The sequence below is a fragment of the Strongylocentrotus purpuratus genome, unplaced genomic scaffold (genome assembly GCF_000002235.5).
Source record: "Strongylocentrotus purpuratus isolate Spur 01 unplaced genomic scaffold, Spur_5.0 spur5_scaffold_4, whole genome shotgun sequence".
Classification (NCBI taxonomy): Eukaryota; Metazoa; Echinodermata; class Echinoidea; order Camarodonta; family Strongylocentrotidae; genus Strongylocentrotus; species Strongylocentrotus purpuratus.
Genome location: NW_022145610.1, coordinates 8,336,734 through 8,363,698, shown reverse-complemented (window position 1 = coordinate 8,363,698; position 26,965 = coordinate 8,336,734). Strand labels below are relative to the sequence as shown.

Here is a 26,965-nt window from a genome sequence, read left to right as displayed (position 1 = left end):
TTTCATACTAATATTAGATGACTGTTAAGATCAAGGACAAAGGGGAATTAAATCAATAAATTCTGATTAGATTACAAATACATGTACTATAATACAAACTTTTACAAAGTATATGGGAGTAATGGGGCAAGATACCGTTTCATTACCTACATGTACAGTAGGTACTGAACCAAACATTAAACAAGGGAAACGCTCTCGGCGGTCTCGCCTGCATAACGCAATTCAATACGATAAACCAGAACGTCAATGACGTAGCGCTCATCCGCATCTCACAACAACAAATATCGTAAATTTTATGTGGTACACTTTTGAACTGGTCAAAAAATAGAAATTTGATGCCCTGGAAGGGACATAATTTCATTTCATTTGCATGAAGTACCATAAATAATCAATGGAGCAAAATCTCACAATTCTGTGTAGAAGTTTTTTGTTCCAAATTTAGCTCTACCAGATAAGGCAAAATCGGTCAAGAAATGAGGGAAAAGAAGCAATTTTTGTTATTTTTGGAATAAATTTGCATAAATTACCATAATTAATTAATGGAGAACAATTTCAAAATTCTGTGTAGAAGTTTAGTGTACCAAAGTTAGCTCTACGATATAAAGCAAACCAAATCAAAATCGGTCGAGAAATGAAGGAGAAGAAGCCTTTTGTGTGATTTCGAATAAATTTGCATAAATTAGCATAGATAATGAATTTCACGATTCTGTGTAGAAATTTTAAATCCCCTCCTAGCCCTATCATATGAAACAATCAGAATCAAAATCGGTTGAAAAATAACGAAGAAGAAGCATTTTGAAAATCTTAATGTTGATGCCACAACAAAGTCTAAGTTTGTTGACCTTAAATGGCCTTTGACCTTAACTTAGTGACATGAAATTCTACTCACATGATTGGGGAGACTTGATAACCCTATAGTCTAAGTTTCATTGACTAAGAACTTATACTTTCAAAATTATATCAAAAATTCAAAAACTTAACCTTAGGTTAAGTTTTTGATGATGATGCTACAACATAGTCCAAGTCTGTTGACCTGAAATGACCTTTGACCTTGACTTTGTGATCTGAAATTCTACTCACATGATTGGGGATACTTGATTACCCTATAGTCAAAGTTTCATTGACTAAGAACTTATACTTTAAAAATTATACCAAAAATTCAAAAACTTAACCTTAGGTTAAGTTTTTGATGTTGACGCCGTCGCCGTCGCCGTCGCCGGCCGTCACCGGAAAAGCGGCGCCTATGTCTCGCTTTTTGCTACGCAGGCGAGACAAAAACACATTTGTTTCTCATATTTAAATCAAAACAATTATATTACTGGATTCATAACTGTATTCACTTGTTTGAAAGAAATGTTTTAATGACACATACCGGTACACAAACTGTACATGGAGATACAGGTCTGAATAGGGGTCTCTTTTATTGATGTTTGTGAATGTTTGGTTCATTATTTACTGTAATATTAAAATGTCCAAATTACGTCACTCTGATTCATTTGTATGTCTTCATGAAAAAATGTTGATCTACATGTTATTTATCTTGTAAAGTAATAGTAAGCTACATCATATGTATAATATGGACCAAAACTTAATTTAAAGAAAGGGAAGAGAAAGAAAGAGAGAGAGAGAAAGGGAGAAAGAAAGAGAGAGAGAGAGAGAGAAAGAAAGATGTCTAATAATAATTATGTACATACCATACAAGTAAATTCCATTCTTCATTTTGAAAGACATGCACTTCATCAGTACAGCCATGGTCACAGACTGAAGAAATATCCTTTAGTATCCAGACGTTGCTAATCTCAATAACTTAATGACAGACAAATGTGCCTGAATATGCCACAAAATTCACTCTCCAATACCTCCAATACCTTGATGACAGACACATCTATAGGCACAAAAAATGGCTCATGACTCAATTCTACTCCAAAGTGTCCAGCAAATCCAGTCTATCGGCACAAAACTATCCCAGAAAATCAGAAGCAGAAGGTCTTTGGTGCATCTGTGAGTGAAGGAAGCGGCAGTCGAGCCGCAGAAAGGCCTTAGAGGCAAGCTGGTGCAATCATGGAGAAAGGAAAGATAGCCGTTGTCTGTTGTACCACTCTAGGAAATACAAACTTGTGTATTACCTGAGAAGCAGAGACAGACTGGTGTACTGGTGTAGGGGCACTTTCAAATGTCAGGGACTACGAGACCAGTAAAGGGGGGAATGGACACTGTATATACTTGTTTCTTCGCAGAGATTATCGCAAGCTTACACAGTGCCATGTGATTAAAACGACAGGAAGTTATCCCTGTCTGTACTAATGAATCTCAATAATAGCTATCAATTACCCACACGAGGGGTAGGTAGAGGGAAAGGATCGATGGAAGTTCTACAGTACTCTTGAACAAATTCAAGCTTTTGAATCACATTATTTTAAATATTGTCGGCAGGTCAAGAGTGGTGAAAAAAAGGAAGTACATGTAACTACAACATCTGAGTGAGAACACTTTCACAAAAGAATCATAAAGCTGAATCAGTTCCTACGAACATATTTCACCTCCCAACTCTCACAATACATGTAGTCACTCTTACATCTACAACAGTGTACCACACAAAATTGTCATACATTTTAAAAGTCTTCCTCAATATTAACATATACATGTACACTGTAGAACAACAAACAAACAAACAAAACAAATTAATTAAAACACTGATAGACAGCTATCTCTAAAATATTCTTGTTGACAAAGCTATCATTCTGCTCAACCACATTTGTATGGATCAGAAGAGATGAATGAGTTAGCGATTTTCAGTAAAGCCCCTGTTTACCATGTACAGTATCGCTTCCTCCCTGTATTATGTTTTCAATTAGTACTATTTTCAATATCTAGAGATCTGTTGTGTATATTACATGTAGACATACTGTACAAAACAAAAATACTGCTCTACTAGAAAAGCAATAAATAATACACAATCTTAATTATGAGGGAAGTGGGGGTCTTCCAGAAAGGGGGGGGGGGGGATTTCTAAGACAGGGATGAGAAGGGGAGGATATTTGAAAGGAGGTCTGACGAGATTACTCTGAATTAGAGAGACAGGAAGGTAGGTTATGAGGAAGGGGGAAGAAATGGGTCCAGATTTTGCCTTACTACTACTATACTGCCACTGGCACTGGCAGAACAATTTGAACTTTGTCTGTGCTTTATATTCACAGCACTGCTCTGCTTTATACAGTGTGTGATGCTGTTGCAGACAACTTCTTACAAATTCATGGTGTCAATAATCTCGATATACTGATAAATATTGGTGATAAAATAAAATAAGCTATTTTCTCATTCATAGGATCTTGTGTTATCATTCCTCAGAAAAGGTGATATGACCTTAATTTCATTTTCATGAGCTCTTTCGAATTTCCAAATGTACAATTTGTACTTTCCAAAGCTATATCCCTCTCTGCAATTGTGTATTCCTGCAAACGCCTCCATGCTTAGGAAAAATGGAAATGAGAGAGATCGTGAAAGGTTGCTCATATTAACTATTTATTCAAGCAAAACCCTGGACTGCCACATGTGACCAAAGTTTATGGTGGCGACCTGTTCATTCCACTTGTTGAGCAAAGCCAGTTAAAGATTTAAATAGGTGAGTTTTAAGGAGTCTCTCAGAGGTATTAAATACTATGATTTAGCAAAGGAGGTGAGACTAACAGCTTTGCCATGACAGTACTTATAAAGCCCTACTGCACTACTTATAGCTACTTGCGCCCTCTATATATAGCAAACAATGCCTAATCTGTGACCATCGGTCCCCCATGATCCTCTTTTTCTTACGTTAATTGAGAGCTGAGTTGATGAGATCAGAGATAGCCACCTGTTAGTGACCACGCTGGGTGGTCTAATCCCTCCTGGTCAAAATAGTACAGACAGGCTTTAAAAGATACCTACCTCTATGGTTTTCTCTGCTCCTTGTCCGATGGCGGGCTTGACCAACCGAGTGCCTCCTTTCTTGATGCCTGGGTGGATAGTCAGCAGGCGTAGACTCGACGGACCTTGTCGACATACCATCGGAGCTATCGAGGTTGCTTCCGTCTGTCCGACTATCGAGGTACGGATCTGGTGTCTCGTAGGACGTATACGACGAAGTGTTCAGGTTTTCAGCACTCCTGTACCTGCGGTTGGGGACGTATGCCGGACTTGTTACGTTTGATGATGGCGGGCCTGCCTTGGGTTGGTTGTCTGTAAGTTCGAGATTCTCTTTGCTCCCCCTCCGCCACTTTGATAGGCTAGGTGAGCGTAGGAGTTCACCCATGCGGGCGCGGTTCTTCTGCAGTCTTTCGCGGACAGAGGGCGCCCTGTTCTCTTCATTGCCGGGCATGTCGGCAGTTGAACGTGGACTTCGCGGTGATGCTGTTGATGGGGGTACTGGGGTCATGACCTTATGGGCCCTACTCTCTGTATCGGAGAGACTCTGCCGGCTTCGGTTCAAGAGCATGTCTGCAGCACGGCGAAGACTCCTCCGCGTCCGTGACCCACGTGGTTTCAGGCTCGTAGGAGGTTTAGGCTGTTTTGCTGTACTTGCAATACCATCAGGTGCACTGACCCCATTCTGTGTTACAGCACTGTGGCAGAGCTGCGCGGGGGTAATAACATCACCCCCACTACCCACTGTTCCGCTCGTGCCAAATTGGATTTCCTCGCAATACGTCGACACAGGATGGTAGCTCTGTGGCGGAGGGCTTACGTAGCCATTCTGAGGAGCCATGTTGGAGGATGGGTGACTGTTGTTGTGAGTGTACTCAAGACTGTCGTTGTATGTCACATAGCTGCTGTTGTTGTTGATCAACCCTCCATCACCCTGCAAAGAACAGAGAAAATGATGAAAAGTTGTTAATTTAGGTAATTCCAAAATTTATGGCAAATGAGACACTGGGCCCAGTCTTATAAAAAGTTCATCACCCTGCAAAGAACAGAGAAAATGATGAAAAGTTGTTAATTTAGGTAATTTCCAAAATTTATGGCAAATGAGACACTGGGCCCAGTCTTTTAAAAAGTTCATATTAATCGCAACTTATTTTTGATTGATATCAATTGCGGCTACAATGTACATGTAAGAGGTAGGAGACTGCAATCTTGCGAATGATGTGGATCAATTGCAACTCTTTATAACACAGGGCACAGGCACGGCCTTGTAGCAGGAAACTTACAACTGATGGTTACCATCAATTTACTGTCAATATTAAAGGTAAAGACCAGTTTTTCAAACGCCCCCCTCTCAAAAAATGAAATGGAAGCTTTTATTACCGGTACCAATCATGTGAAAGAATATATGTTTTGACTTTTTATGTGACGATACAAATTTTGCCGGAAAACCTCCTACTATATTTGGTAAATCATTATATCTATCCGGACCGGATAGATATCGCACATGTGTTGCGTAGTCCCATATACATCTTTCTGTGTACAGTGCTAAGTGCTTGTAACTTTACCAAGGATGGGCCAAATTTCTTAACATTTTGATGATTCCAGAACTTTGCAGTACACACTAGATGATCAACCTTTTCTGATCGATTCCACAACTTTTCTTTCACAATGCAATTGCATGACCAGAACTGGTCTTTACCTTTAACTACCATGGCAAAATCATCCAACATCCAATTTAATCAAGGTTTCAATGAAAGTTACCACCAATGATAAATTTGTATGCAACAGGCCCTACAATAATCTAGTACACAAATGTACAGTGTTTGCCAGTTTGACTAATGTGCACTCTCTTAAACTGAAACTATTGTTATTTGTTTGTAAAGTGAGTCTTCTCTTTCTTTCAAAATTAAATGCATCTGATTTGCAGTTTTGAAAATCACACTTTAGAAACAAATACTACCTCTTAAAAATAGAATAAACTTTTCAAGACAATTGAAGACATCATCCATGCTTTCTACAATCTTTACCCCTAAAACCCTATATTTTTAATTGTCATATTTTAAAATAAAACCTCTTACTTCAGTTTAATACTGATCTTCCTCCATGACTTACCGAGTGATCACTGTCTCCGTTTTCTAAATCTTCGATATCAAAATCAATATTACCAATATCCAATGCCTCCTCCATAACAAGTATTGACCAAACATTCCTCCTTCAAAATAACCATCTTTCCAACTTATGCAGACGTCTTGATGAAAATCAAGGAGTGATCAGCACTTTGCTTGTAACAGCATATTTGTACACGATTGTGCACCAATGCATCAAAAAGCAGAATTTAGATTTGAGACTCACAGAAACAAAAACTGTTAGATTTCCTTAATTAAGGAAGTACTCTAAGAAATATAGATACCGGTATATGATTCAGCCGATTATTTCTTGCACAAGAGACACACAAAGTTATGCCAAAAGAATGGTGCAGTTCAAAGCCGGTTTGTTCCACTAAATGCAGTAATTTTAATCATAGATCAATCAATGGTTTAATGACATACTTCAAGCAATGCAGAAATCAAATTGTCTCCTGAACTTTGTACATTGGTCTCTCTATTTGCACAGACAAATCTGACAAGGGATCGAGCTACATGTAAAGTTCATCATAAAAGTAAACAGGATTTTTATTTCTCCATGATTTGTATTTGTAGAGAGATTTGGAATGGGTATACATCTCTTTGGTTGAATTACAAACAAAGGTTGAGGTCAATTACCAGTAACCAATAATAGATCCAGTTCTTTCTCCCTGATTATCAGTTAAAACACTACACTGTCTTCTTTGCCTTACTACATGTACCTGAACTAAAGGCTAGGATATATGTTTAAGAATGACTGCAATCATAATGCATTTATATCTTTTAAAAGTTGCTACTGATTTTCCCCATAATTTTTTTCTTCAATTTACAACAAGTAGAATAATAAATATATGTAATGTATTGACAATATACTGTACAACAAGCCAATAAGTGGACATTCTTCAAATTTATAATAACATGTAACATTTAAAATTGATAAATGCCCACTTATTGGCATATATACATTATATTCAACTTAATCAAAGGGTATATTTATTTTAGCCTACAGTATGTGCAAATTTATGTATCATAAATTTTCTTTCTTCATTTCTACTATTTTTCAGAAGTTTTGTATACTTTCCCTCTTGAATAAATCAAAAGATAATATTGCTTATTGTGCATAGCAATTATTGATTCAACACACACACATATATATTTCCTTTTCAGATAAACATGTTACGCAATTTGTATATTAATTTTATGATCCATTTACATTTTAGGGAAAGGGAACAAAACGGAAGGATTTATGATTTTGTCACGATTTGCTCCCCCCCCCCCCCCCCCATAGTAAATATCCACTTTCTCTTTCACGTTCCTTTCACTTTTCTGCTTCTAGACTACGGTGTATAAATACCAGCATACCAGGGTGGACTTCTAATAATAATACATGAGGTTTATATAGTGCCATTATCCAAGCGCGTAGCCAGGATTTCATTTTAGGGGGGGGGGCGATATATGAGCATGCGAAGCGTGCGAATCACTAACAGAGCACGTGTAGCGCGCTCCCTAGGGGGGTGGGTGCAGGGAGGGGGGAGTTTCCCCCCTCCCGCGCAAAGCGCGAAAGCTTTGACGTTTCATTGCATTATTAGAGAAAGAAGACAATTCGTTGGACCGTTCTCGACTCTTAATCCTTATCTAAATTCAGTTTCTTTTGACGTTTCATTAGAGAAAGAAGACGATTCATTGTACCGTCCTCGACTATTAATCCTTGTTTGAAACAAGTTCCCCTTCCTCCGCGCATAGCGCGGAAGCTTTGATGTTTCATTAGATTATTAATGAAAGAAGACGATTCGTTGGACCTTTCTTGACTCTTAATCCTTATCTTAATTCAGTTTCTTTTGACGTTTCATTAGAGAAAGAAGACGATTCGTTGTACCGTCCTCGACTATTAATCCTTGTTTGAAACAAGTTCCCCTTCCTCCGTGCGTAGCGCGGAAGCTTTGACATTTCATTAGATTATTAATGAAAGAAGACGATTCGTTGTACCATTCTCAAACGACTCTTAATCCTTGTCTGTATTCAGTTCCCCCCTCCCTCCACGCGAAGCGCGGAAGCTTTGACGTTTCATTAAATTATTAGAGAAAGAAGATAATTTGTTGTACCGTTCTCGACTCTTAATCATTATCTAAATTCAGTTCCCCCCCTCCTCCCACGCGAAGCGCGGAAGCTTTGACGTTTCATTAAATTATTAGAGAAAGAAGACAATTCGTTGTACCGTTCTTGACTCTTAATCCTTTTTCTCACTACATGTACATCCTCTTCCTTTCTTCTTTTTTTTTCTCTCTCTTTTTTTTTTTTGGCCAGTGTTTTTTTTTGGGGGGGGCGACTGCCCCCACCGCCCCCCCTGGCTACGCGCCTGTCATTATCCATTTTAATTAAATGCTCAAGATGCTTCAAAAAATAGGGAACACACTCCCATATACATCTTTCTGTGTATAGACTTAGTGCTTGTAACTTTACAAAGAATGGGCCAAATTTCTTATCATTCTGATGATTCCAGAACCTTGCAGATGCTAGATGCTAGATGATCAACCTTTTCTGATCGATTCCACAAAGTTTCTTTCACAATGCAATCGCATGACCATCACTGGTCTTTACCTTTAAATATACATCAAGAAAAGTTCAATAATCCTGGATAAATAAATTATATTAGATCTAGAATCTAGATCTATATGAAACTAGATTTTTTCTTCTTCCATTTATTGATTGAACTCATCATAGTAAATCTAATCATTATATTAGTCATTTTCTATGATCTAGAATCTACATGTACATTGAAATATATTATATATTTTCATTCTTAATTTAAACAAAATAGCAATACCTGCTTAGCTAGTCTAGTAGTAGTAAATCTAATCACTATGACTAGACTATTAGTCGTGTTTTTATGATCTAGAATCTACATTGAAATATATTATACATTTTCATTCTTAAACAAAATAGCAATACCTGCTTAGCTAGAGATGGCGAGTGATGATGATGATGATGACTCGACTGATGATGTTGATAGCTAGCGGGCTGACGGGAACCATCAAGCGATGATCTCGGGGACGGAGTCCCGGTTATCATGAACCCTCGCCCTTGGACCATCGGACTGGTTCTCCCGTTTTGGGGATGATGTTTACGACTTTGCTCACTCTCTTGTCCATAATCGTAGGTAACATCTTGCACTCTGTAGCCTTTACTGGTCACTGGAGATATCTGACTACGGAAATCTGCCTGCGAAACTGGCGAATAAATATCCATTTGAGTGGAATTCGGAGAAAAAGAAGAATATCCATGTGGAATTGGAGTGGACGATTCGGGAACCAAATCTTGCCGCATCGACGAGACCAAGGCCGCCACAGTCGGGTCGAAATTTTGTCCATTCGCGGGTATTTGCCCGCCTCGATGAATGGGCTGTCCGGAATACTGCAATATATCCATGTTTTCTTACTCGAATGACATCTTTCCAAACACAGAATCAGCTCGACATCCAATATTTACCATTCCCTCTGTTTACACGGTGTCACATTCCCCAAAGTCCACGTACATATTTCGTATTTCCACGCGATCGGGCATTTCACCTGTTGACGATTTTGAACATGGCGTCCTCCGTAGTGTTGCTAGATGTACACTCAATTATGCATGCAAATATCGCCCCGTGACGTCACGACCAATCTTCTTTCACCAAAGTTGTGAAGTCATGAATATTCATCGTATGCTAACAGAGAGGTTGCCAATGACCGAAAGTCTGTTCATTCGAGCAAAAGTTCTTTTCAACGGAACTTTTGAAACGGAAAGCGGGTATCCTGGAACCCTTTGTCTATTTTGAAAGGCACATAATCAATGCCGTATTTTCTTTGGAAATCAAAGGCTTTGCATGCCACACCTAATGAAGGGTCTGTATATCATTGTAGAAACTGAATGAGTGTACATCATCACAAGGTCTTGGCAGCACAAACAAATCCCACTCCACTTGAAAAGAAGCTCTTGCGCAATTTCAGATTTCAAGCACCTTAACATTACTGTACCGTAGCTGCAAAACCACTAAGATTTTCAGACGGTTAGAATTAAAACTAAAAGGGAAAGCCTGACTCAGACTGTGAACGTAAAAGTAAAGGCATCAGAACGCCTGAAACTGGGTAATTTGGAACATATGAAAATAGATGTTTTATATGGTATTCAAATAAGGAAGCATTACCAATGTATATTCAATTAACCTTTTTCTCAAACAGGCTAAATATAGGCCAATTGACATTTCATATCCATATAAATAGGCAATTCAGTCATCACTCTCACTTTCTGTGTCTCGCCCTTTACTTACTTTCTTTCTCTACTTCTCTTAGACATGTATTTCAACATCTCATCTCTTTTTTTGTCCTCTCTTTCCCCCATCACTTTCCTTTCTTCTTCTCTCTCTCATTTTTATCTTTCTTTATTAATGTGTCAGCATTCTCCTATTATGCATTTCCTGTATATGCAAATGATCAGAGTCAATTAAAATTTTCTTTCTTTATCTAGTTTAAGCTCAAGCTTATCAAAAGACCTACAAGAAAGAAGGGAAAAATAAATTTAAATATTTGTTTTGGTAAGTTAATTCCTATACGGGGTAGACCTTGTAATAGGCAATTTTCGTGATGTAATCTAATTTAATGCACAAATCTGTGCTAAGTGCCCACAAATTATTTTCATTCACCAGTTACAAATAATTGTATTTCAATAGTCAGAATGCAAAATTGGTCCATTGAACTCCCCATTGAAAACTAAAAAAGTAAACGCTGCTTCAACAACGACCTGTGTAGAAAGACCAAATGTCTGTAAAGACTCTTTCTCTTTAAACAATGCTGCTCGTTAAAATATGTCTTGAAATAAACCCTTCTTTGTGCAATAGGCCATTTTTGTAATGTAACCAAATTTGATTTTTATGTCTTTGTGAAGTGTTTAATTCACCTGTTACAAATGATTCCATTTCAATAGTCAAAATGTGAATTGTATATATTAATTGTTGCTAGGTAGGACAAGCATAATGGCTTCTCCTTCTCATACCAAACAGCACGTAATGTAAATGTATGCAATTTGCATTCTATTGAAATAGTTATTCGTAATAGGTGAATAAAATAATTTGTATCAGGCAACTAGGTATAAATTTGGTTACATTACGAAAACGACTTATTGGGTTTTTTTACAGACGTGTATCAATCAGACATGGAATGTGCGTCTGGGGACCGACCTTTAACCTCACCATTTGTAAAGACGACCTGCCTATGCTTGGTTGGTCTTTCTATATGGGTTTCACTGTACTTTCTTTCACTTTCTTCACTGTATTCACACACACTCTCGTATAAAACAAAATAATATTCTCCTTGTCTTGGACAATTTTATTCAAATTTCTAAATAAAATCCATCAGTATAAAAGTAAAATATCTGGAATATCTCATAAGATACCTGGAATTTATACTTATCTCAGACTGTACGACAAGAAACAACCATTTCTACATTTGTTATAAAACAGACAGCACATGATTAAACAATTACAAAATTATTACGTTTACCTTATTACAAATTTCTTTTTGTCTCATATTAATTCCAGTATAAAATTTGTACAAGGCATGTCAAATCAGTTACAAAAGGGGTAGAAAAAGAAAACTTTTACACAGTTGAAAGTAAAAATAAATTTTTAAAACTGATGTTGCACATTCAATGACTCCCCTGAGCATGTTTTGCCCTCTCATTATTATTAAAACTTTTTGTTCAATGTAAAATTGTTTTGCTATTGATGCTATTCATATTTTAATCAAAGTGTGATTGCCGCATGCTAGTAGGGGATCATTAAAAAAATCATTCTTGAACATTGAAAATAAAATGCATATGAACCTGAATATGAAGATATACAACAGAGCTCTGTCTTATAAAGAGTTGCGATTTGGATTGAACCGAATCAATCGCAAGTCCTCCAATCAATCCCAAGTTTGCAGTCTCCTATCTCTTATGTACATAGTTGTTATTGATATCTATCACAAATAAGTTATAATTAATCGCAACTGTCTATAAGATATAAGACAGGGGCCCAGAACAATGTAGCAAAGTAAATACTGTGTCGATGACAAACAAATAACACACAAATAAACCAAAGATGAATATGAGGTATTAAGACATTCAAATGAAACAAAATAAATTGCATTTACACTATTTCAAGATAGAGCTTGCACTAATATGGGAAGGTAAGAGAGGTAGATATAAGATGCTGTACATGATCATATATGATGAATTTCTAGCTCTCCAATATCAAATAACAATTTCTGCTAAGCTTATAATACTTTTACTTTTACTTTTATATGAAAATATTCAAAAGGAAATTCTATAAGATATCTCCTTTTACAGCTTCATCTCATAAAATATATGCATGAGATAACATCTTGAAACTTATACATGGGCATAAAAATTACAGACTACAATTTTCTTGGAAAAAATAGAAATCCGAGATAAAAACAGTGCTGCTTAATATTTGATTTCTTTTAGATTGATGATCTATTTATTGTTATGTATAAAACAGGGATCACAACTACATATATAATCATACTTTTATGATCCAATCAGGCCTGCATTTTATGAAACTTTCCTTTTGTAATGTACATGAAACTGCATATATTCAGTTCTTTGTGCCATGTTATATATATATATATATATATATATATATATATAAGTACATTTGTAATGAAAAGTAAAAATACATTCAAATTCCATCCACTCCATCATTAAGACTATTAATCACAAATGTATAGAAATATATGGAAGTTTATACCTAAGAGCCTAATGACAAACTCATAAAATGTACCTGTTCTCTGGTATTGTATGATTGTATCTATATAATTATAATGCAGCTTGTATACATCTGTTAATGATATGTTAGATAAACCTCTGGCAAGCTTTTATGTAACTTCATCTAGTAAATTTGAAGAAGGGATATTTCAGTACATTTGTGAACTGGTCTATCAAGCTGGACCTAAACCCTCTAGGGCTTCCGGCTGCAGGTGACGTTCACATATGGTGTTATGCTGTCTTGTGTCCGCGGTACCAGGCTTCGACCCATCCCTTGATGATGAGTTTTTCTTGGCTCCTGGCCTCGATCACAGACTCCGGGTCCTTAGGGTTAGATCCTCTGAAAAATTCCAAAGAAAATTTATCATATTTGGGATGTGCAGTTACAAACTAATGGTTACCTGGATCGCAGAGTGCTTTAAAACTGACTCTCAGAAACTGTTTATTGCCGTTTGGTCTACAACAAGTTCGTCTACTATCCACATGGTCTAATAATCATTTTGTCTACTTATCATTTGGTCTAATGTCCATTTAGGCTAATAGTCATTTGGTCTAATATCTATTTGGTCTAATTTCCAATAATAATAAGTCTCCCACCCATTCGGTCTATTGCTCATTTAGCCAAATTTCCAGTTGGTCTGATTCCCAGTTTGTCAATGCCAAGTTTGTCTAATATCGATCATATCGACTAATAATCATTTAATAATAAATAACAATAATCATCAAATTTCTATCATTTTCTCTTCTAGAGATAGCTTTTAGAAACTAACGACAATACGAGGATGGTATGGGTAATTTATATCTGGATGATGCACTCCATTAGAAAGCAAAAATGATTTCAGAAACATAGTATATAAAGACGATAATACCATCGATTTCGATAGAGTACTGTGACATTTATAGAGTATAGCTATTCCACAAGACAAAAAAAGAATGGACAATTACGTTTTCCAAAATTTAGAACGACACAAGCTCAATATTCATTGTCTTTTGTGGGCAGTGAATTTTGGAATAGATTACCTATTATTGTCAGATCAATAAGGTCTAAATATAGGTTTCTGATTACTGTAATAAATCATGAATGAAATATCAAGTTTGTACATTGTAAGATATTGTCAAGTATTCTTATTTTTTAAAGTATCGAATGTAATTGTAAATTTGTTACTTTTGTTTTGTAACGTTTTCTAAACTGATTTGTACCAAATTGCTTTGTTTAGCTTTTTAAGGGGTAAGGCTCGACTAGTACATGTGCTATCATCTGGCTCCTTTTACCAACCAATAGTTTCTCTTTGTGTAATTGTATGAAATGTTAAATGGTAAATAAATCAAATCAAACCAGTACCTGAGATCTAGATGATGCGCTCCACCAGGGACCGGTATCGCAATGATGCTCTCCGAGAGGTCCTTTGCTACCCCTCCCAGCCTCCATGGATCCAGTAAACCATTCGAAAAGATGATGTTTGAGGAGCTGGCTAGCCCTGGATGTACATAAAACAGTTTGGTAGGAAAGACAAATAAGAATCTGGTGTGAGGGATTCTTTAATAAAAGTGACATTTTTAACTCAACTTTCCTCATACACAGAGAGTACTACATGTCGCCAGAACAAAGGGGGGGGGGGGGGGGGGGGGGGGGGTTAGCTTACTATATAGCCAAAAGTATGTCCCTGGCTTTTCTTTATTTTTCACCATGATATATGTACATCACCAATGGCTCATTAAACACAGAACATTTTGGCAGGTCATGGTTTCAGTCCTCAGTAAACACAGAGTAAAACAAAAATGTAAGACATTTTGTCTGTACATGTATCACCTAAACGGTGACATACATGTACATGTTAACTGACGTATGGATGGATGTTTAATGTTTCTTCCATCTTTTTTGTTCAACTTATTCTATAACAACTGTATAATACTGGTAACAGTGTATCATTATCTACATGTATTTTGGAGATTTACATATATACAAACAGAGAAAAAGTCCACTCCTATCACTAACAGCGACACCTGTCTACAAAGAAGACATGTTTTGTTTCCTTTGGAAATGGTTTCTTCATGAAACATGTACGGTACTAAAGGTACCTGTACATAAAGACCACCTGCCTTTGAAGACCACTTTTCTTGTCTCCTTTGGGTGGTCTTTATAGACAGGTTTCACTGTATGTAAACTCACCTTTGCCAAATCCTTGTATACTCAGCCAATCGGGTCGCGGGGTCACGTTGTATACGCTCTGGCAGTATGACGTCCTCATGTCGGGAGTAAAGGGCATGTCAGGGAACATGTCTGTCTTGCCGTTGCTTCCGGCGGGCAAGGTAATCTCGGTACAAGCCTATCATATACACGAGAAATGACGAATAGTATTTGATATGGATATTGCAAAATTGTTTACTTTACTGGTATTAAAGAGAACTGTTGCTGCGCTAGCGCCATGAGCGCCCCTGGACGGTGTGTGTGCTCTACAAGTTTACACTATTATTATTATTATTATTATCATTATAGTTGACCTGATTCAGAATATAAATAGGTCACCTGAACATAAATATGGTAGCCACCTACAAACGTTAGATATAAATGCATAAACACTATGGCTAATTGATTTCCCATGTTTAAAGGCTTATATACTATATAAGTATGGTAGCCACCTACAAATGCTGGCTAATTGATTTCCATGTTTCAAGTCTTATCTATGGCATAAATATGGTAGCCACCTACATAATATACTACACATTAGTAGATTACCAGAATGATTTATTGAAATACAATGTTTTAAGTCTTACATAAAATATAAATATGGTAGCCACCGACATATGCTATACATTAGTACATTAACAGTATAGCTCGTTGTTGTCCATGTTTTAATACTTAGTTACGATCTAATAAATTTGTATCTCCCTATCTCTTTTCTCTTTTCTTATTTTAGTTATTCTTTCTTTCTCTTTCCAACTAGGTGCAGGTCCATCAGAAGGGGGGGGGGGGGGGGCCTGCAATTGCATCCCCATCTCTTTAACAAAAAATGTGCATGCAAAAGGTTATATCTTTGTACAAATAAAGCAAGGATAGTCATCAGTATGATCAGTGGGCTTACAACGGACCCAACACACCTGATAATCCCAAGCTGTACTATCCGTACCTAGTCCACATCCGGTTGGGTCTGCACACTGGATGAACTCAGCAAAGATGTCAAAACATTGCAGAGGTGTGCTGCTGGTGTTGTAATACAAGCCTGAATTTGAGGAAGAAAAAAAAAATGTAGAAATTATGAGATATGAAGCAAAGTTGTCTAACTGAATCAGCCAAAATCTACAGTGAAGGTTCATTTGATAATTTACAATCTTTGAATCACTAAAAACTCATTATTTGTAAAAATCAAAAATTCAATTCAAAAGAGCAGCTAAAAGTGAACCGCTGTCTTCTACAAGAGTTGAAGCAAACAAATTTGGAGGTAGTTTCCCCTGTCTCTTCTATGTAAGGAGAAAAAGAAGTGAAAATGTCTTAGAAATCAGAGAGCTTGCACTGTCATGAACTTTTTCCCAACCCCACCCATTTCCCAATTCTGATTACAGGACCAACAGAAGCAGCATTTCTTTGAAGGCTATTAATATATGTTTTCTCTTTTTCAGAGGTCTTTGATTGATCTGTTTCTAAATTAACATTTGTTTATATTTTTTATTATCAAAATTACTTTTGCCAACACACCATCTTAAAGGTCATACAAAGTTTTGGTATGGGGTCATGAATTTGGTTCAAATGAACATATTGGAAGCATATGCGATTTTACAATATTCAAGGATCGTTGTTGCGGTTGAAATCAAGTCTAAAGTAATGAAATTGTAAATGATAGACTCTTTATGTTGTATAGCGCCCTCTCAAGACTGATATTACTTTAGCTTTAATTCAATTTCTAGAAAGCAGAAGTGTTTTAGAGGCTAAATTTTCTAGTGCTTATAAAACATCCACAGGGGCATCCAAATATATCAAAATATTAAAGAATTACTATCCATCCAATTTTCAAAATGTCAATAATTCCAAAGTTATAAACTGAATACTACTTCTATCATTATTTATTTCAATCATTTTTTTCGAAATTCAGACAAACATATAAAGGTGTGACTAAATACAAAGGGTTTCTCTTACCTGAAGCCTGAGCTAGTCCTTCCAAGGGAGTTGACGCATTCAGTAACATGTGGCAAGAAACCTAAGTAAGAAATGAGAAGGTATATATATATATATATATATATATATACAGTCAAACCTGTCTATAGTGAATGCCCAAGGGAAACACAAAAAGTGGTCTTTGTAGACAAGTAGTCACTAAAGCAGGTTTGACTGTATTATCAATAATGATAACAATAATGATAGGGATTATGAAGTGCCTCACATTTACAGGATTTGTTTGCAGGGGCCAGTTTCTTGAAACCGTCATAAGTCTAAGTTCGTGGACATCCCATAGATACGCATGTTAATTGTATAACACACGTTTCAATGGGTTGTCCAAGAAGGTTGACTTGTGATGGTTTCGAGAAATAGCCCCCAGGCTCCGGAAGAGAAAGGTGTTGCTGGTCTATCTCCCTTACATTTACTATATCATAGCTTACATTTACAAGAGTGTATCATGTATGTTGCTGGGAGGCTTCCCATGAACAAGGCAGGCTAGGGCTAGTCCAAAATAGACTGGAATAGAATGGAATTCCTGATCTATGTACCGTTAATGAAGCGAGGATGGTCCAAAATGGTTTGGAATAAAAGAGGTTCTCATAAACCCACAATTTACACTAACAGTCTTAGCGGGTAAGCTTCCAATGAAGAAATGGACAAAATACAGATGGTCTAACAGTCTAGAATGGAAAGAAGTTTGTTATCTACCTTTGAGTTAGGAAATAGAGATAGCTAGTCCAACACAGTTTGAGAAATGAGTTACTGGTCTACCTCACAGACCCACTACTTACATTCACAGGATTTGCTGGTAAGCTACCCATGAATGAGGCAACGTACAGATAGTCTAACATAGTCTGGGATTTGGTGATCTACCTTTGAGTTAGGAAATATAGATAGTCCACAACAGTTTGGGAAATGAGTTCCTGGTCTACTTCACAGACCCACTACTTACATTCACAGGATTTGCTGGTAAGCTACCCATGAATGAGGCAACGTACAGATAGTCTAACATAGTCTGGGATTTGGTGATCTACCTTTGAGTTAAGAAATATAGATAGTCCACAACAGTTTGGGAAATGAGTTCCTGGTCTACTTCACAGACCCACTACTTACATTCACAGGATTTGCTGGTAAGCTACCCATGAATGAGGCAACGTACAGATAGTCTAACATAGTCTGGGATTTGGTGATCTACCTTTGAGTTAGGAAATATAGATAGTCCACCACAGTTTGGGAAATGAGTTCCTGGTCTACTTCACAGACCCACTACTTACATTCACAGGATTTGCTGGTAGGCTACCCATAAACGAGGCTGAGTAAGGATAGTCCAACATGGCCTGGTAGGTAAACGAGTTCCTGATCCAGCCCAGCAGATGATAGTAATCAGCCTTGGAGACCAGAGACTTGCACAGATGGAATGCAGTACTGATTTTGTTGAGACCTAGATGTATTGCAAGAATATGACAGAGAAAGATATGATCCTGTATCCTCTGTGAGATTGCATTCTTCTAATTAAAAAAAAGGAAAACTTCTTTTTGGTTTGGCATTATAAAGAAGATTTGTTATCTTTGTGTTTGGATTACATTTATACAGTCCCTGGTGTATAGTGTGCAGCAGAGAAAAAATTAATTGAACCATTTGGGACTCTGCATACAAGGACTGCTGGTGTATAATTGAATTGGGTATCATTTCGACTCAAAACTTAAATGAACAAAAAATCATCACTGAAAATTCAAAGATTAAAAGCAAATTGGTCAATATTTTGTAAGGGCAGGATTTTTTTTTCAATATTTAAGCAAACTGATAGGAATTTGGAAAGCATTATGTGGATATCATACCAGAGAAGGGATTAAAAAAGATATCCATTCCACTGACTTCACCCATAAAACAATGCAATTTTTTAAATATACATTTTCAACAATTTTCAACACATAGCCTTTCTTGCCACTTGGTCTGGTAAACTGCTTAAAGGGAAAATCCACCTTAAGTAAGTGAAAGTTTGAGCAATAAACAATTAGAAATAGGAAATTTATGAATATTTGAAGATGTCATTCGTAAAACACAAATTGGCAACACTGTGACGCATATGGCAAGCTCCTCTCCAATTTGCTCTGATTAGAAGATTTTATAAATTTACATTTTCTCTAAGTTATTTATGCCTGAATAGACCTGTTTTATAAAGTGGTTGTATATCAACGTATTTGCAATAATTATATTTAGGATGAATGCATGATTGCAAATTTCTTGAGGGAAATATGAAATATTTAAGTTTTTGAACTCAGGGCAAATGTGAGAGGACCTCAAGATACATCACAGAGTTGCCAATTTGTGTTTGATTGATCGCACCTTCAAACGGTCACTTTCTTATTTTTAATCGCTTTTTCCTCGAAATTTCACTAACCTTGTTTCTTTCATTTTATCATAACCAACTTCATATCAGGGTGGACATCCCCTTTAGAGAAATACACAATACCTGATGTTCCCTGGCCCGCCAACTGATCCAGCGTGGCGAAGCCCGCCCTCACGAGGTCCGGACAATTGGTATCCACATCATAGAAATCCTGTTCATAGGATAAACAAAGGAAAAGACTAGAGAAACTCTTTGATTTCAACGTGAATGAAGGAGATCGAAACATAAATTTGAAAATAATCTAATAATCTAATATAGCATTGTGCATAATTCCACTGTGAGATGTTGCAAAACCTTAAAGCCTATGTGCACTAGTTTGGCCAGGATGGATTTAGACCACCCTGCGTGGTCACTGGCAGGTGGTTATCTCATCAAATCAGCTCTCAATTAACATAAGAAAAAGGGGACCACGGGGGATCAACGAGTACCACTTAGGCATTGTTGGCTGTATAGAGGGAGCAAGTAGTAAGTAGTGCAGTCCCACTTTAATACAGGTGTTCAAGCAAATTTTCAACATCTTATTGAGAGTGAAAATCACATTTGTATACTTTCTGTTTTCTACAAAACATTTTGAAACTTTCCAAAACTGCGGAGGCTTAATGCTGCGAAAACATTCGCTGCTAATAAGTGAAAGTTTCTGCTCTTACAGTTATACACCAACTGCATTTTTAAAAGAAACAAAACCAATGTGTGCTTGGATTCTTGGTTACCTGATTGTCATTGTTTAGGTTAGATTTTATAGGCTTACTTCAAATCCGATATCTTCACATGATCTTCAAGCTCTCGCTTAATGAAAAGTCGTGTAACAAAAGTGGAAGTTTATGTGAAGATTAAGCCTGTTAAGGACGCTATATATCCTTCATAGATTTGTTGAATGATTTTCACAAAGTGTCGAGTAAATTGGACCAGACAAAAAATAGATGAGAGGGGTTTATTTCACAAAAACTACCCCAACATTTTCGAGTAAAGGGGCATGTTTTCATTAAAGGTCAGGTAATGCAACCACCCGACCTGATGTGATGACCCCACGATTCAAATTAAGCTAATTTTATATAGCTTACCAAAAGAAATATTCTGGGGCTTTCATTCATATTGAGAGTGATGTGGATAACAATCCCCCCCCCCCAAAAAAAGTCTGCAAAGTGAATGCCACCTTTAAAATCTTTGTCTCAGATGCTGAAACAAAATCCTTGATTTAGCTCATGCTGCAATGACAATTATAAACTTTTAGGTCAGTCAGGAACCCCATGAGTTTGACAAGCCGATCGCCTGGCTAATTATCACGATATTCATGATTGGAAATCAAAATTTCAAAATTTGTTTTCCTAACGGTTTTTATAACACTACACTCTGTTGGGGAAGATGAGTATGGCAAAACCGGTCACTCAAAGATTTACACTTTTTTGAGGCACTTAATGATCATTTTGAAGCGCAATTCTTTTAGGGCTCCAATACTACACCATATCACAGACACTGATAACATGTAGGGCCTTGCATCTCAGATTTAACATTGTTAAACGATGTCTTTTATCTACCTTTGTGACCGTCTGGAAGAAGTAGGTTTGGGATGATTCATTGGCTGTGCTGTATACAGGAGCACTAGCTGCGAGAGCACCGGCCACTAGATGGGGGTATTTCATCCTCATGTAGGCACTCAACATCCCTCCATAACTAACGAAATGGAAAGGGAAGGAAGGATTACATTTATTAAAAAAGGGCTCTGTATTAAAAGAGAAAATAAATATTTTTGTTACACTTGTAGGCTTTGTAGCTACTAAACTCATAAAATACATACCGTACCCCCATGATATCACTTAAATTGACTTTGATTAAACACGATATTAAGAAATTTCATGTCAAAAGGATAATTGTTTGTAGACTTAAAAATAGGGTACATTTTTTAAAGAGCAATAAATTGTTCAGAGCTTCAATGTCATATCATTAAAATGGATGCAAACATGTGAAAACATACTTTTGTACTTTGTTTTGCAAAAACAAACATGTAATATTCTTTTTTGTGAACGTGTACACAATAAGCCCCAAATAGGGTTATATCTAGAGCCACTTTTATGCCTGTTTTTATGCACATAGGGTCAGATTTTGTGGGAATGTTATTGAAATTATGAAAAAGGGGGTAAATTTTTAAAAACTTCATTAGAGATCATGCATTACCCTTTGAATATGATATGACACCATTGGGCTTACCTTCAGTGAATTGCTGTTTGGTCTACTACCCAATCAGTCTATTCTCATATGGTCTACACACAGGCTGTCTACTATCCACATGGTCTAATAATCATTTCGTCTTCTACGGTTGCAGACGAAACGGCAATAAACCCTTACCCCCCATATGAGCCCCTAATTGTGGGACCAAGTCAATTTTGACTACCAGTAGTGTATTATTTACCTTCCATCAAACACCACCAAAGGCAAGTCTTGGGAGGTGTTTCACAAAGATCCTAAGTTGAACTTATCTTTAAGTCGGCCTTAGCAATTATGGAAAGCCGTGAGCATATTTGAAAATATTTTGTAAAAGTTATTTTAAAAGGCATAACATGTTGATTCAAATCATTCATGTTTTGTATTATCAAGGAGATATCATGTTTTTGATTTTAATACTTTAATTTTTGCTTTTGAATATATTTTATTTTAACACTTAGAGTTAAGCTCGACTTAGGATCTTTGTGAAACACCTCCCTGGATCCCTAATTGTGGGACCAAGTCAATTTTGACTCATGTATTATTTACCTTCCATCAAACACCACCAAAGGCAAGTCCAGGGGGGGGGGGGGATGTTTCACAAAGACTAAGATTGACTATAAGTTGGACTTAACTATGGCATGCCTGGCATGTTCGCTGTCACCGTTCACCGGCAATGAAAACATATTACCGGTATCTAAAGATCATATTTAAGAGACCAATGGTGAGAGCAAACAGTGATATGAATGGCCTGTCATATTTAAGTCCAACTTAAAGTCGATCTTAGTCTTTGAGATACACCCCTCTGGACCCTAATTGTGAGAACAATTCAATTTTGATCTGTGTATTATTTACCTTCCACCAAACACCACCAAAGGTGAGTCCTGGACCCCTCATTGTGGGACCAAGTCAATTTTGACCAGTGTATATTACCTTCCCCCAAACACCACCAAAGGCAAGTCCTGGACCCCTAATTGTGGGACCAAGTCAACTTTGACTAGTGTATATTACCTTCCACCAAACACCACCAAAGGCAAGTCCTGGACCCCTAATTGTGGGACCAAGTCAACTTTGACTAGTGTATATTACCTTCCACCAAACACCACCACAGGCAAGTCCTGGACCCCAAATTGCGGGACTAGTGTATTATTTACCTTCCACCAAACACCACCAAAGGTGAGTCCTGTAACCCTGGCTCTTCCTTCAGGCTCGTGATCAGTGTCGCATAGTCTGCAAGGGCTTGTTCTACCGTTAACAGGCCTAGGTTAGCCGGGGTGAAAGACTGGTTGCCGAGCGGTAGACTCTTCCCATAGTACCTCTGTGATAAGGTTAAAGGTCATGAGAAACAAAAAAAATCTTAGTATACGGATAAGTAAATTGTATAATACTACGCTTTGAGATTTGAAAAGTAAACCCAATATTGGTTGGATGGCTTTGAGTGAGAGAACTACGATAAACAGGGTATGACGGGGAGTCCAAAGTATGTGCACCTTTCATAAAAATTCCGGAATGGAATAGTTGATCCATGATTTCTTATATTCTATGCAAATTCACTGAGATCAATGAGTAAATGGACATCAAAATTCTTGACAACAAATGGCGCAACTTAAAATTTATTGTCAAAAGAATTCCAGCGATATCGCAATCTATGAATTCCATTTTGGATCAGCATTTGCTACACCGGACAAAATATGCAATATTTTGGAACTGTGCATGAACTTAGGTCACGCCAAAACTATGGTCACACTGCCATAGTAAAAGCTTTACAAATATTGAAAAGGGATGAATAACTTATGATGAATTTGATTCCTAAATCAGAGAGTATGAATCAACCCATCCATCATTATAATTGGTTACATATTGAATATTTGAATCCTTTGTTTTTCGTTTTTTCTGAAATAATATTTTCTCTTTCTTTTCTTTCCTTTCTGTTGTTCAACATAGGTATTTGATTTTAACATTTTTTTGCATGTCCTCCATAAAGAAACGTATTTCTTTCATCACAGAAAATTTAGAAGAGAAAGAAATTAAGCTAAACTTGACGATAGTGATTTGAATACTGGTAGTAGATTGCTACATTTCAAAGGACTATAGATCTTAGAGGAGCTAACTTACATGTTCGGCAAAAATGACAAGGGCGCCGAACTCAGGTGCAATGTCAAATATGTAACCTGTGTTATCAAAAAATGATTCTATAGCCCCCTCATTGCCAGTGTAAAAGAAGATTGGTCCGCTGCCCTTCTGCCAGTAATCATCTGAAAGAAGAGAATGATGATTCAAATTAAATCAGAAATAATGATAATAATAATCTTGATTTATATAGCTAAATACAAAATACCGTCTCCAAGGGCTTTTCAGATATTATTACCCGTCATTGGATTCATTCACGCACAGTGTGCACCATCCACACTCCCTGGGGAGTATTGCCAATTTGATGCTGACATTACAAAAATAGTAGTGTATTAGAGGGCGCACAGGGAGTATGCTGAATTTACGACATTCGCCATGTTTTTACACCGGTAATCACTATTGTTGTGAATAAATTATCATATTGGCAATGCAAAATCAGTAAGTTTTAGCTTATATCACATGGATTCATGTTTCAGGCAGTATCAAAGTCACGAACATGCATGAGAGGTCATAATTTTTGTGATGTTTACAAATCGCACGATTGCTCATGAATTATCATCAGGAACACATGGAAAACTCTGTCACTCCGAAAAAAATGTCTAGCGTAATGTGGGCGCATGGTACAGGCAGCTATGTTCATTGCACGAATCAGAACCAGAACAAACGCGCGCGGCTTCGACCACAACAAATCTTGCAAACTAAGATATCAATTTCTGATTTTATTACATGAACTAACATTTGCCAGTGAATTTGATGTTACCAGTAAGTGTGGTGAATCATAATTGTTTGATGCTCTAGGAATTGATGTAACAATTACGTCAAAATATACAACTTACAAAAATACAACATTACAAGATGAACCTTTTAATTTTTGTGTTGTGTTTGTGAAAGAAGATTTCTTGAAAAGTTAAAATGAAACAAAGGAGAAGAATTTTTTATTAAATCAAAATTTGCAAATGTTAGACATAGAGGTTATATGTAGTTGTGATATATAATTTCCGAACGGTAAAAGCTAATTGGTCGATTTTAGTCAAGAAGTATTGTTTTAAAGCTTAATTAATATCTTGACCTTGAGAGGGAGCTATAGATCCTACAACATAAAGAACCAAATTTACAAAGGAGGTTTGTCGACAAACCTCCTTTTGTTATTTACAAACCAGGTTTGTAAAAAAAATGCGTCAAAATGCCTCATATGACGTACCTAAACCTCGGTTTGTCGACAAACCTCCTTTGACTTTGTGAATTCGGGCCATAGATAGAGTTTATTATTTACAATTTCATAACTTAGCTAGTTTAGCATGTTTAGACTTGATTTTTACCGCGACAACGATCACTGAATATTGTAGGATCGCATATGCTTCCAAATATAAACCATATTCATGACCCAATACCAAAACTTTGTATTACCTTTAAATGATCTGCTTTTTGGCGCTAGTGTAGCAAGGTATCCAAAATATAGCCTACTAAAACAGACCCCAAATTTTGTGGTCATCATTACCCTAATAACCCTAACCCTAACCCTAACCCTAACCCTAGAACCCTAACCCTAACCCTAACCCTAACCCTAACCCTAACCCTAACCCTAACCCTAACCCTAGAGATAATGATAAACACGAAATTTGGGGTCTAAAATTTGAGGTCTGTTTTAGTAGGCTATATTTTGGATACCTTGCTACACTAGCGCCTGCTTTTTTATCAGAGGTGATGAATTTGTAATCTTACCTGTGACGAAATATCTTTGTCTGAAGGTCTGCTTTCCATGACTTTCGGAGTTGAAGTGGTCGATAAATTGGTCGAAAAATTTCTCCTTGTATGGATATCGAGGAAGCGGATTCGCTGAACACACCAACAAAGAAATTAGTAAGCAGAGGAAAGGAGGTACCAGTATATTTTTAATCAACTCCATTCTTACAGATTGCCTTTAAAAAAGTCAGAATTTGCCCCAACGCCAGCACAAAGATCCACCATCGGCCAATGCAATGAGTCGATCCAGAACTGATGCATTGCTGCATGCTTATGCAGTAATGCTTTGCAAAACCTAGTGAATCAGGTGACAACAACTATTGTATCATGTGACACGGTTCCGATCATGAGCCCAAGCAATTAGTCTGTATGCGCAGACTCAAATTTGATCATTTTCGTTGGTAGGAATATACTGAGGGATATCGGGATATACTGCTCTTGCAGATATCGAATAGACGCAATCCATGTATTTAAAAAGGTCTCGACGGAACAGGATGCATAAAAACAATGATACTGAGTCACATTTTGGTAAATGCTGTCCTAAAAGAAAAATGAGTCATAGCAATTTTCCTCTTTTGTTCTCTTTCCTTATTGGACTTCTCAACTTTAGAAAGTGGAATGGTCCTAATAATAAGCATGATAAATAAATGAGTTGTGAAAAATAATAATTATCTCTCTCTCTCTCTCTCTCTCTCTCTCTCTCTCTCTCTCTCTCTCTCTCTCTCTCTCTTATGTATATAAAGAGTTCTGTCCCCTTATCCCTTGTACCCCCTTGTACTACACATTTAGCATCGCCAGACTATCTGACTTAGGCCGATTAGTTAAGAAAGGTCCCTTATCAGCAATAAAAACCACTCTAGAAATTGGGGGTCAGAAAACAAAAGTTAAACAATACCGAAAAGGGTGAAATTTCGATAAAATGTTTTTCCTCATGACGACAATAACATGAAAGGTTACATGTTGTAAAAGCCTACCATTCTTTAAATCCTTAACATAAAATAACAATATCACAACAAAATAGAAAAGATAAAACCAAAGCTTTTTTTAGAAACCTCAATTGGTTGTGGAATGAAATTCCGGTCATGTGCAGTTGCAGTTCTAGAGGCTAAGGGGAGGGGGGGGGGGGGGTGTGATGGAGTGGAGTGGGCTCCCCAAATTCTTCATTATATCTGAATTTAAGCGAAGCGCAAGTAACATCTAACCCCCTCCCCTCCCCATGAAACGTTCTTCTAGAACTGTGCCTGGTAATAGTCTTTGCTAAGTATGTAATGTTGCTATATGACAATGAAACATTGTATTTTGGTTTAAATAAAATTCCATTGCCATCACTGATATGATGCCCCTACGGATATTCAGTGTGTAGAATTTCTGTTGAACTTGGACATGAAAATGGGCCTACGTTGCATTGGCATTTTTCAATTAAAAAAACAACAATCTAAAATACCTTTTTTTCCTTAACAAATATTCACCCCACGACACCAAATGTCTTCACCTGTAGTCTCTGTA

At 36.9% G+C, this 26,965-nt stretch overlaps 2 protein-coding genes across 2 annotated transcripts in view; both read right to left on the bottom strand.

Annotated features, from left to right (window-relative positions):
* The window catches only part of LOC100888467, a 68,572-nt gene extending 58,918 nt beyond the window's left edge, over positions 1-9,654 (bottom strand). The window contains exons 1-2 of the mRNA XM_030997842.1: positions 8,973-9,654; positions 3,925-4,834 (exon numbers count right to left, since the gene is read on the bottom strand). Of these exons, the coding sequence (XP_030853702.1) occupies positions 3,925-4,834; positions 8,973-9,449 (1,387 nt within the window). The 5' untranslated portion in view covers positions 9,450-9,654. The remainder of the gene's footprint in view (positions 1-3,924; positions 4,835-8,972) is intronic.
* A 1,708-nt stretch (positions 9,655-11,362) lies between these two features.
* On the bottom strand, positions 11,363-25,739 carry LOC592836 (dipeptidyl peptidase 2). Its single transcript, XM_792341.5, has 11 exons — positions 25,439-25,739; positions 23,702-23,841; positions 22,741-22,904; positions 20,923-21,058; positions 19,451-19,538; positions 18,252-18,418; positions 16,957-17,017; positions 15,924-16,045; positions 14,995-15,151; positions 14,167-14,302; positions 11,363-13,164 (listed from the first exon to the last, which is right to left on the bottom strand). The coding sequence occupies exons 1-11, from the start codon at positions 25,620-25,622 to the stop codon at positions 13,056-13,058; spliced, it is 1,464 nt and encodes a 487-aa protein (XP_797434.4). The 5' UTR covers positions 25,623-25,739; the 3' UTR covers positions 11,363-13,055.
* Between the last annotated feature and the right edge of the window lie 1,226 nt (positions 25,740-26,965).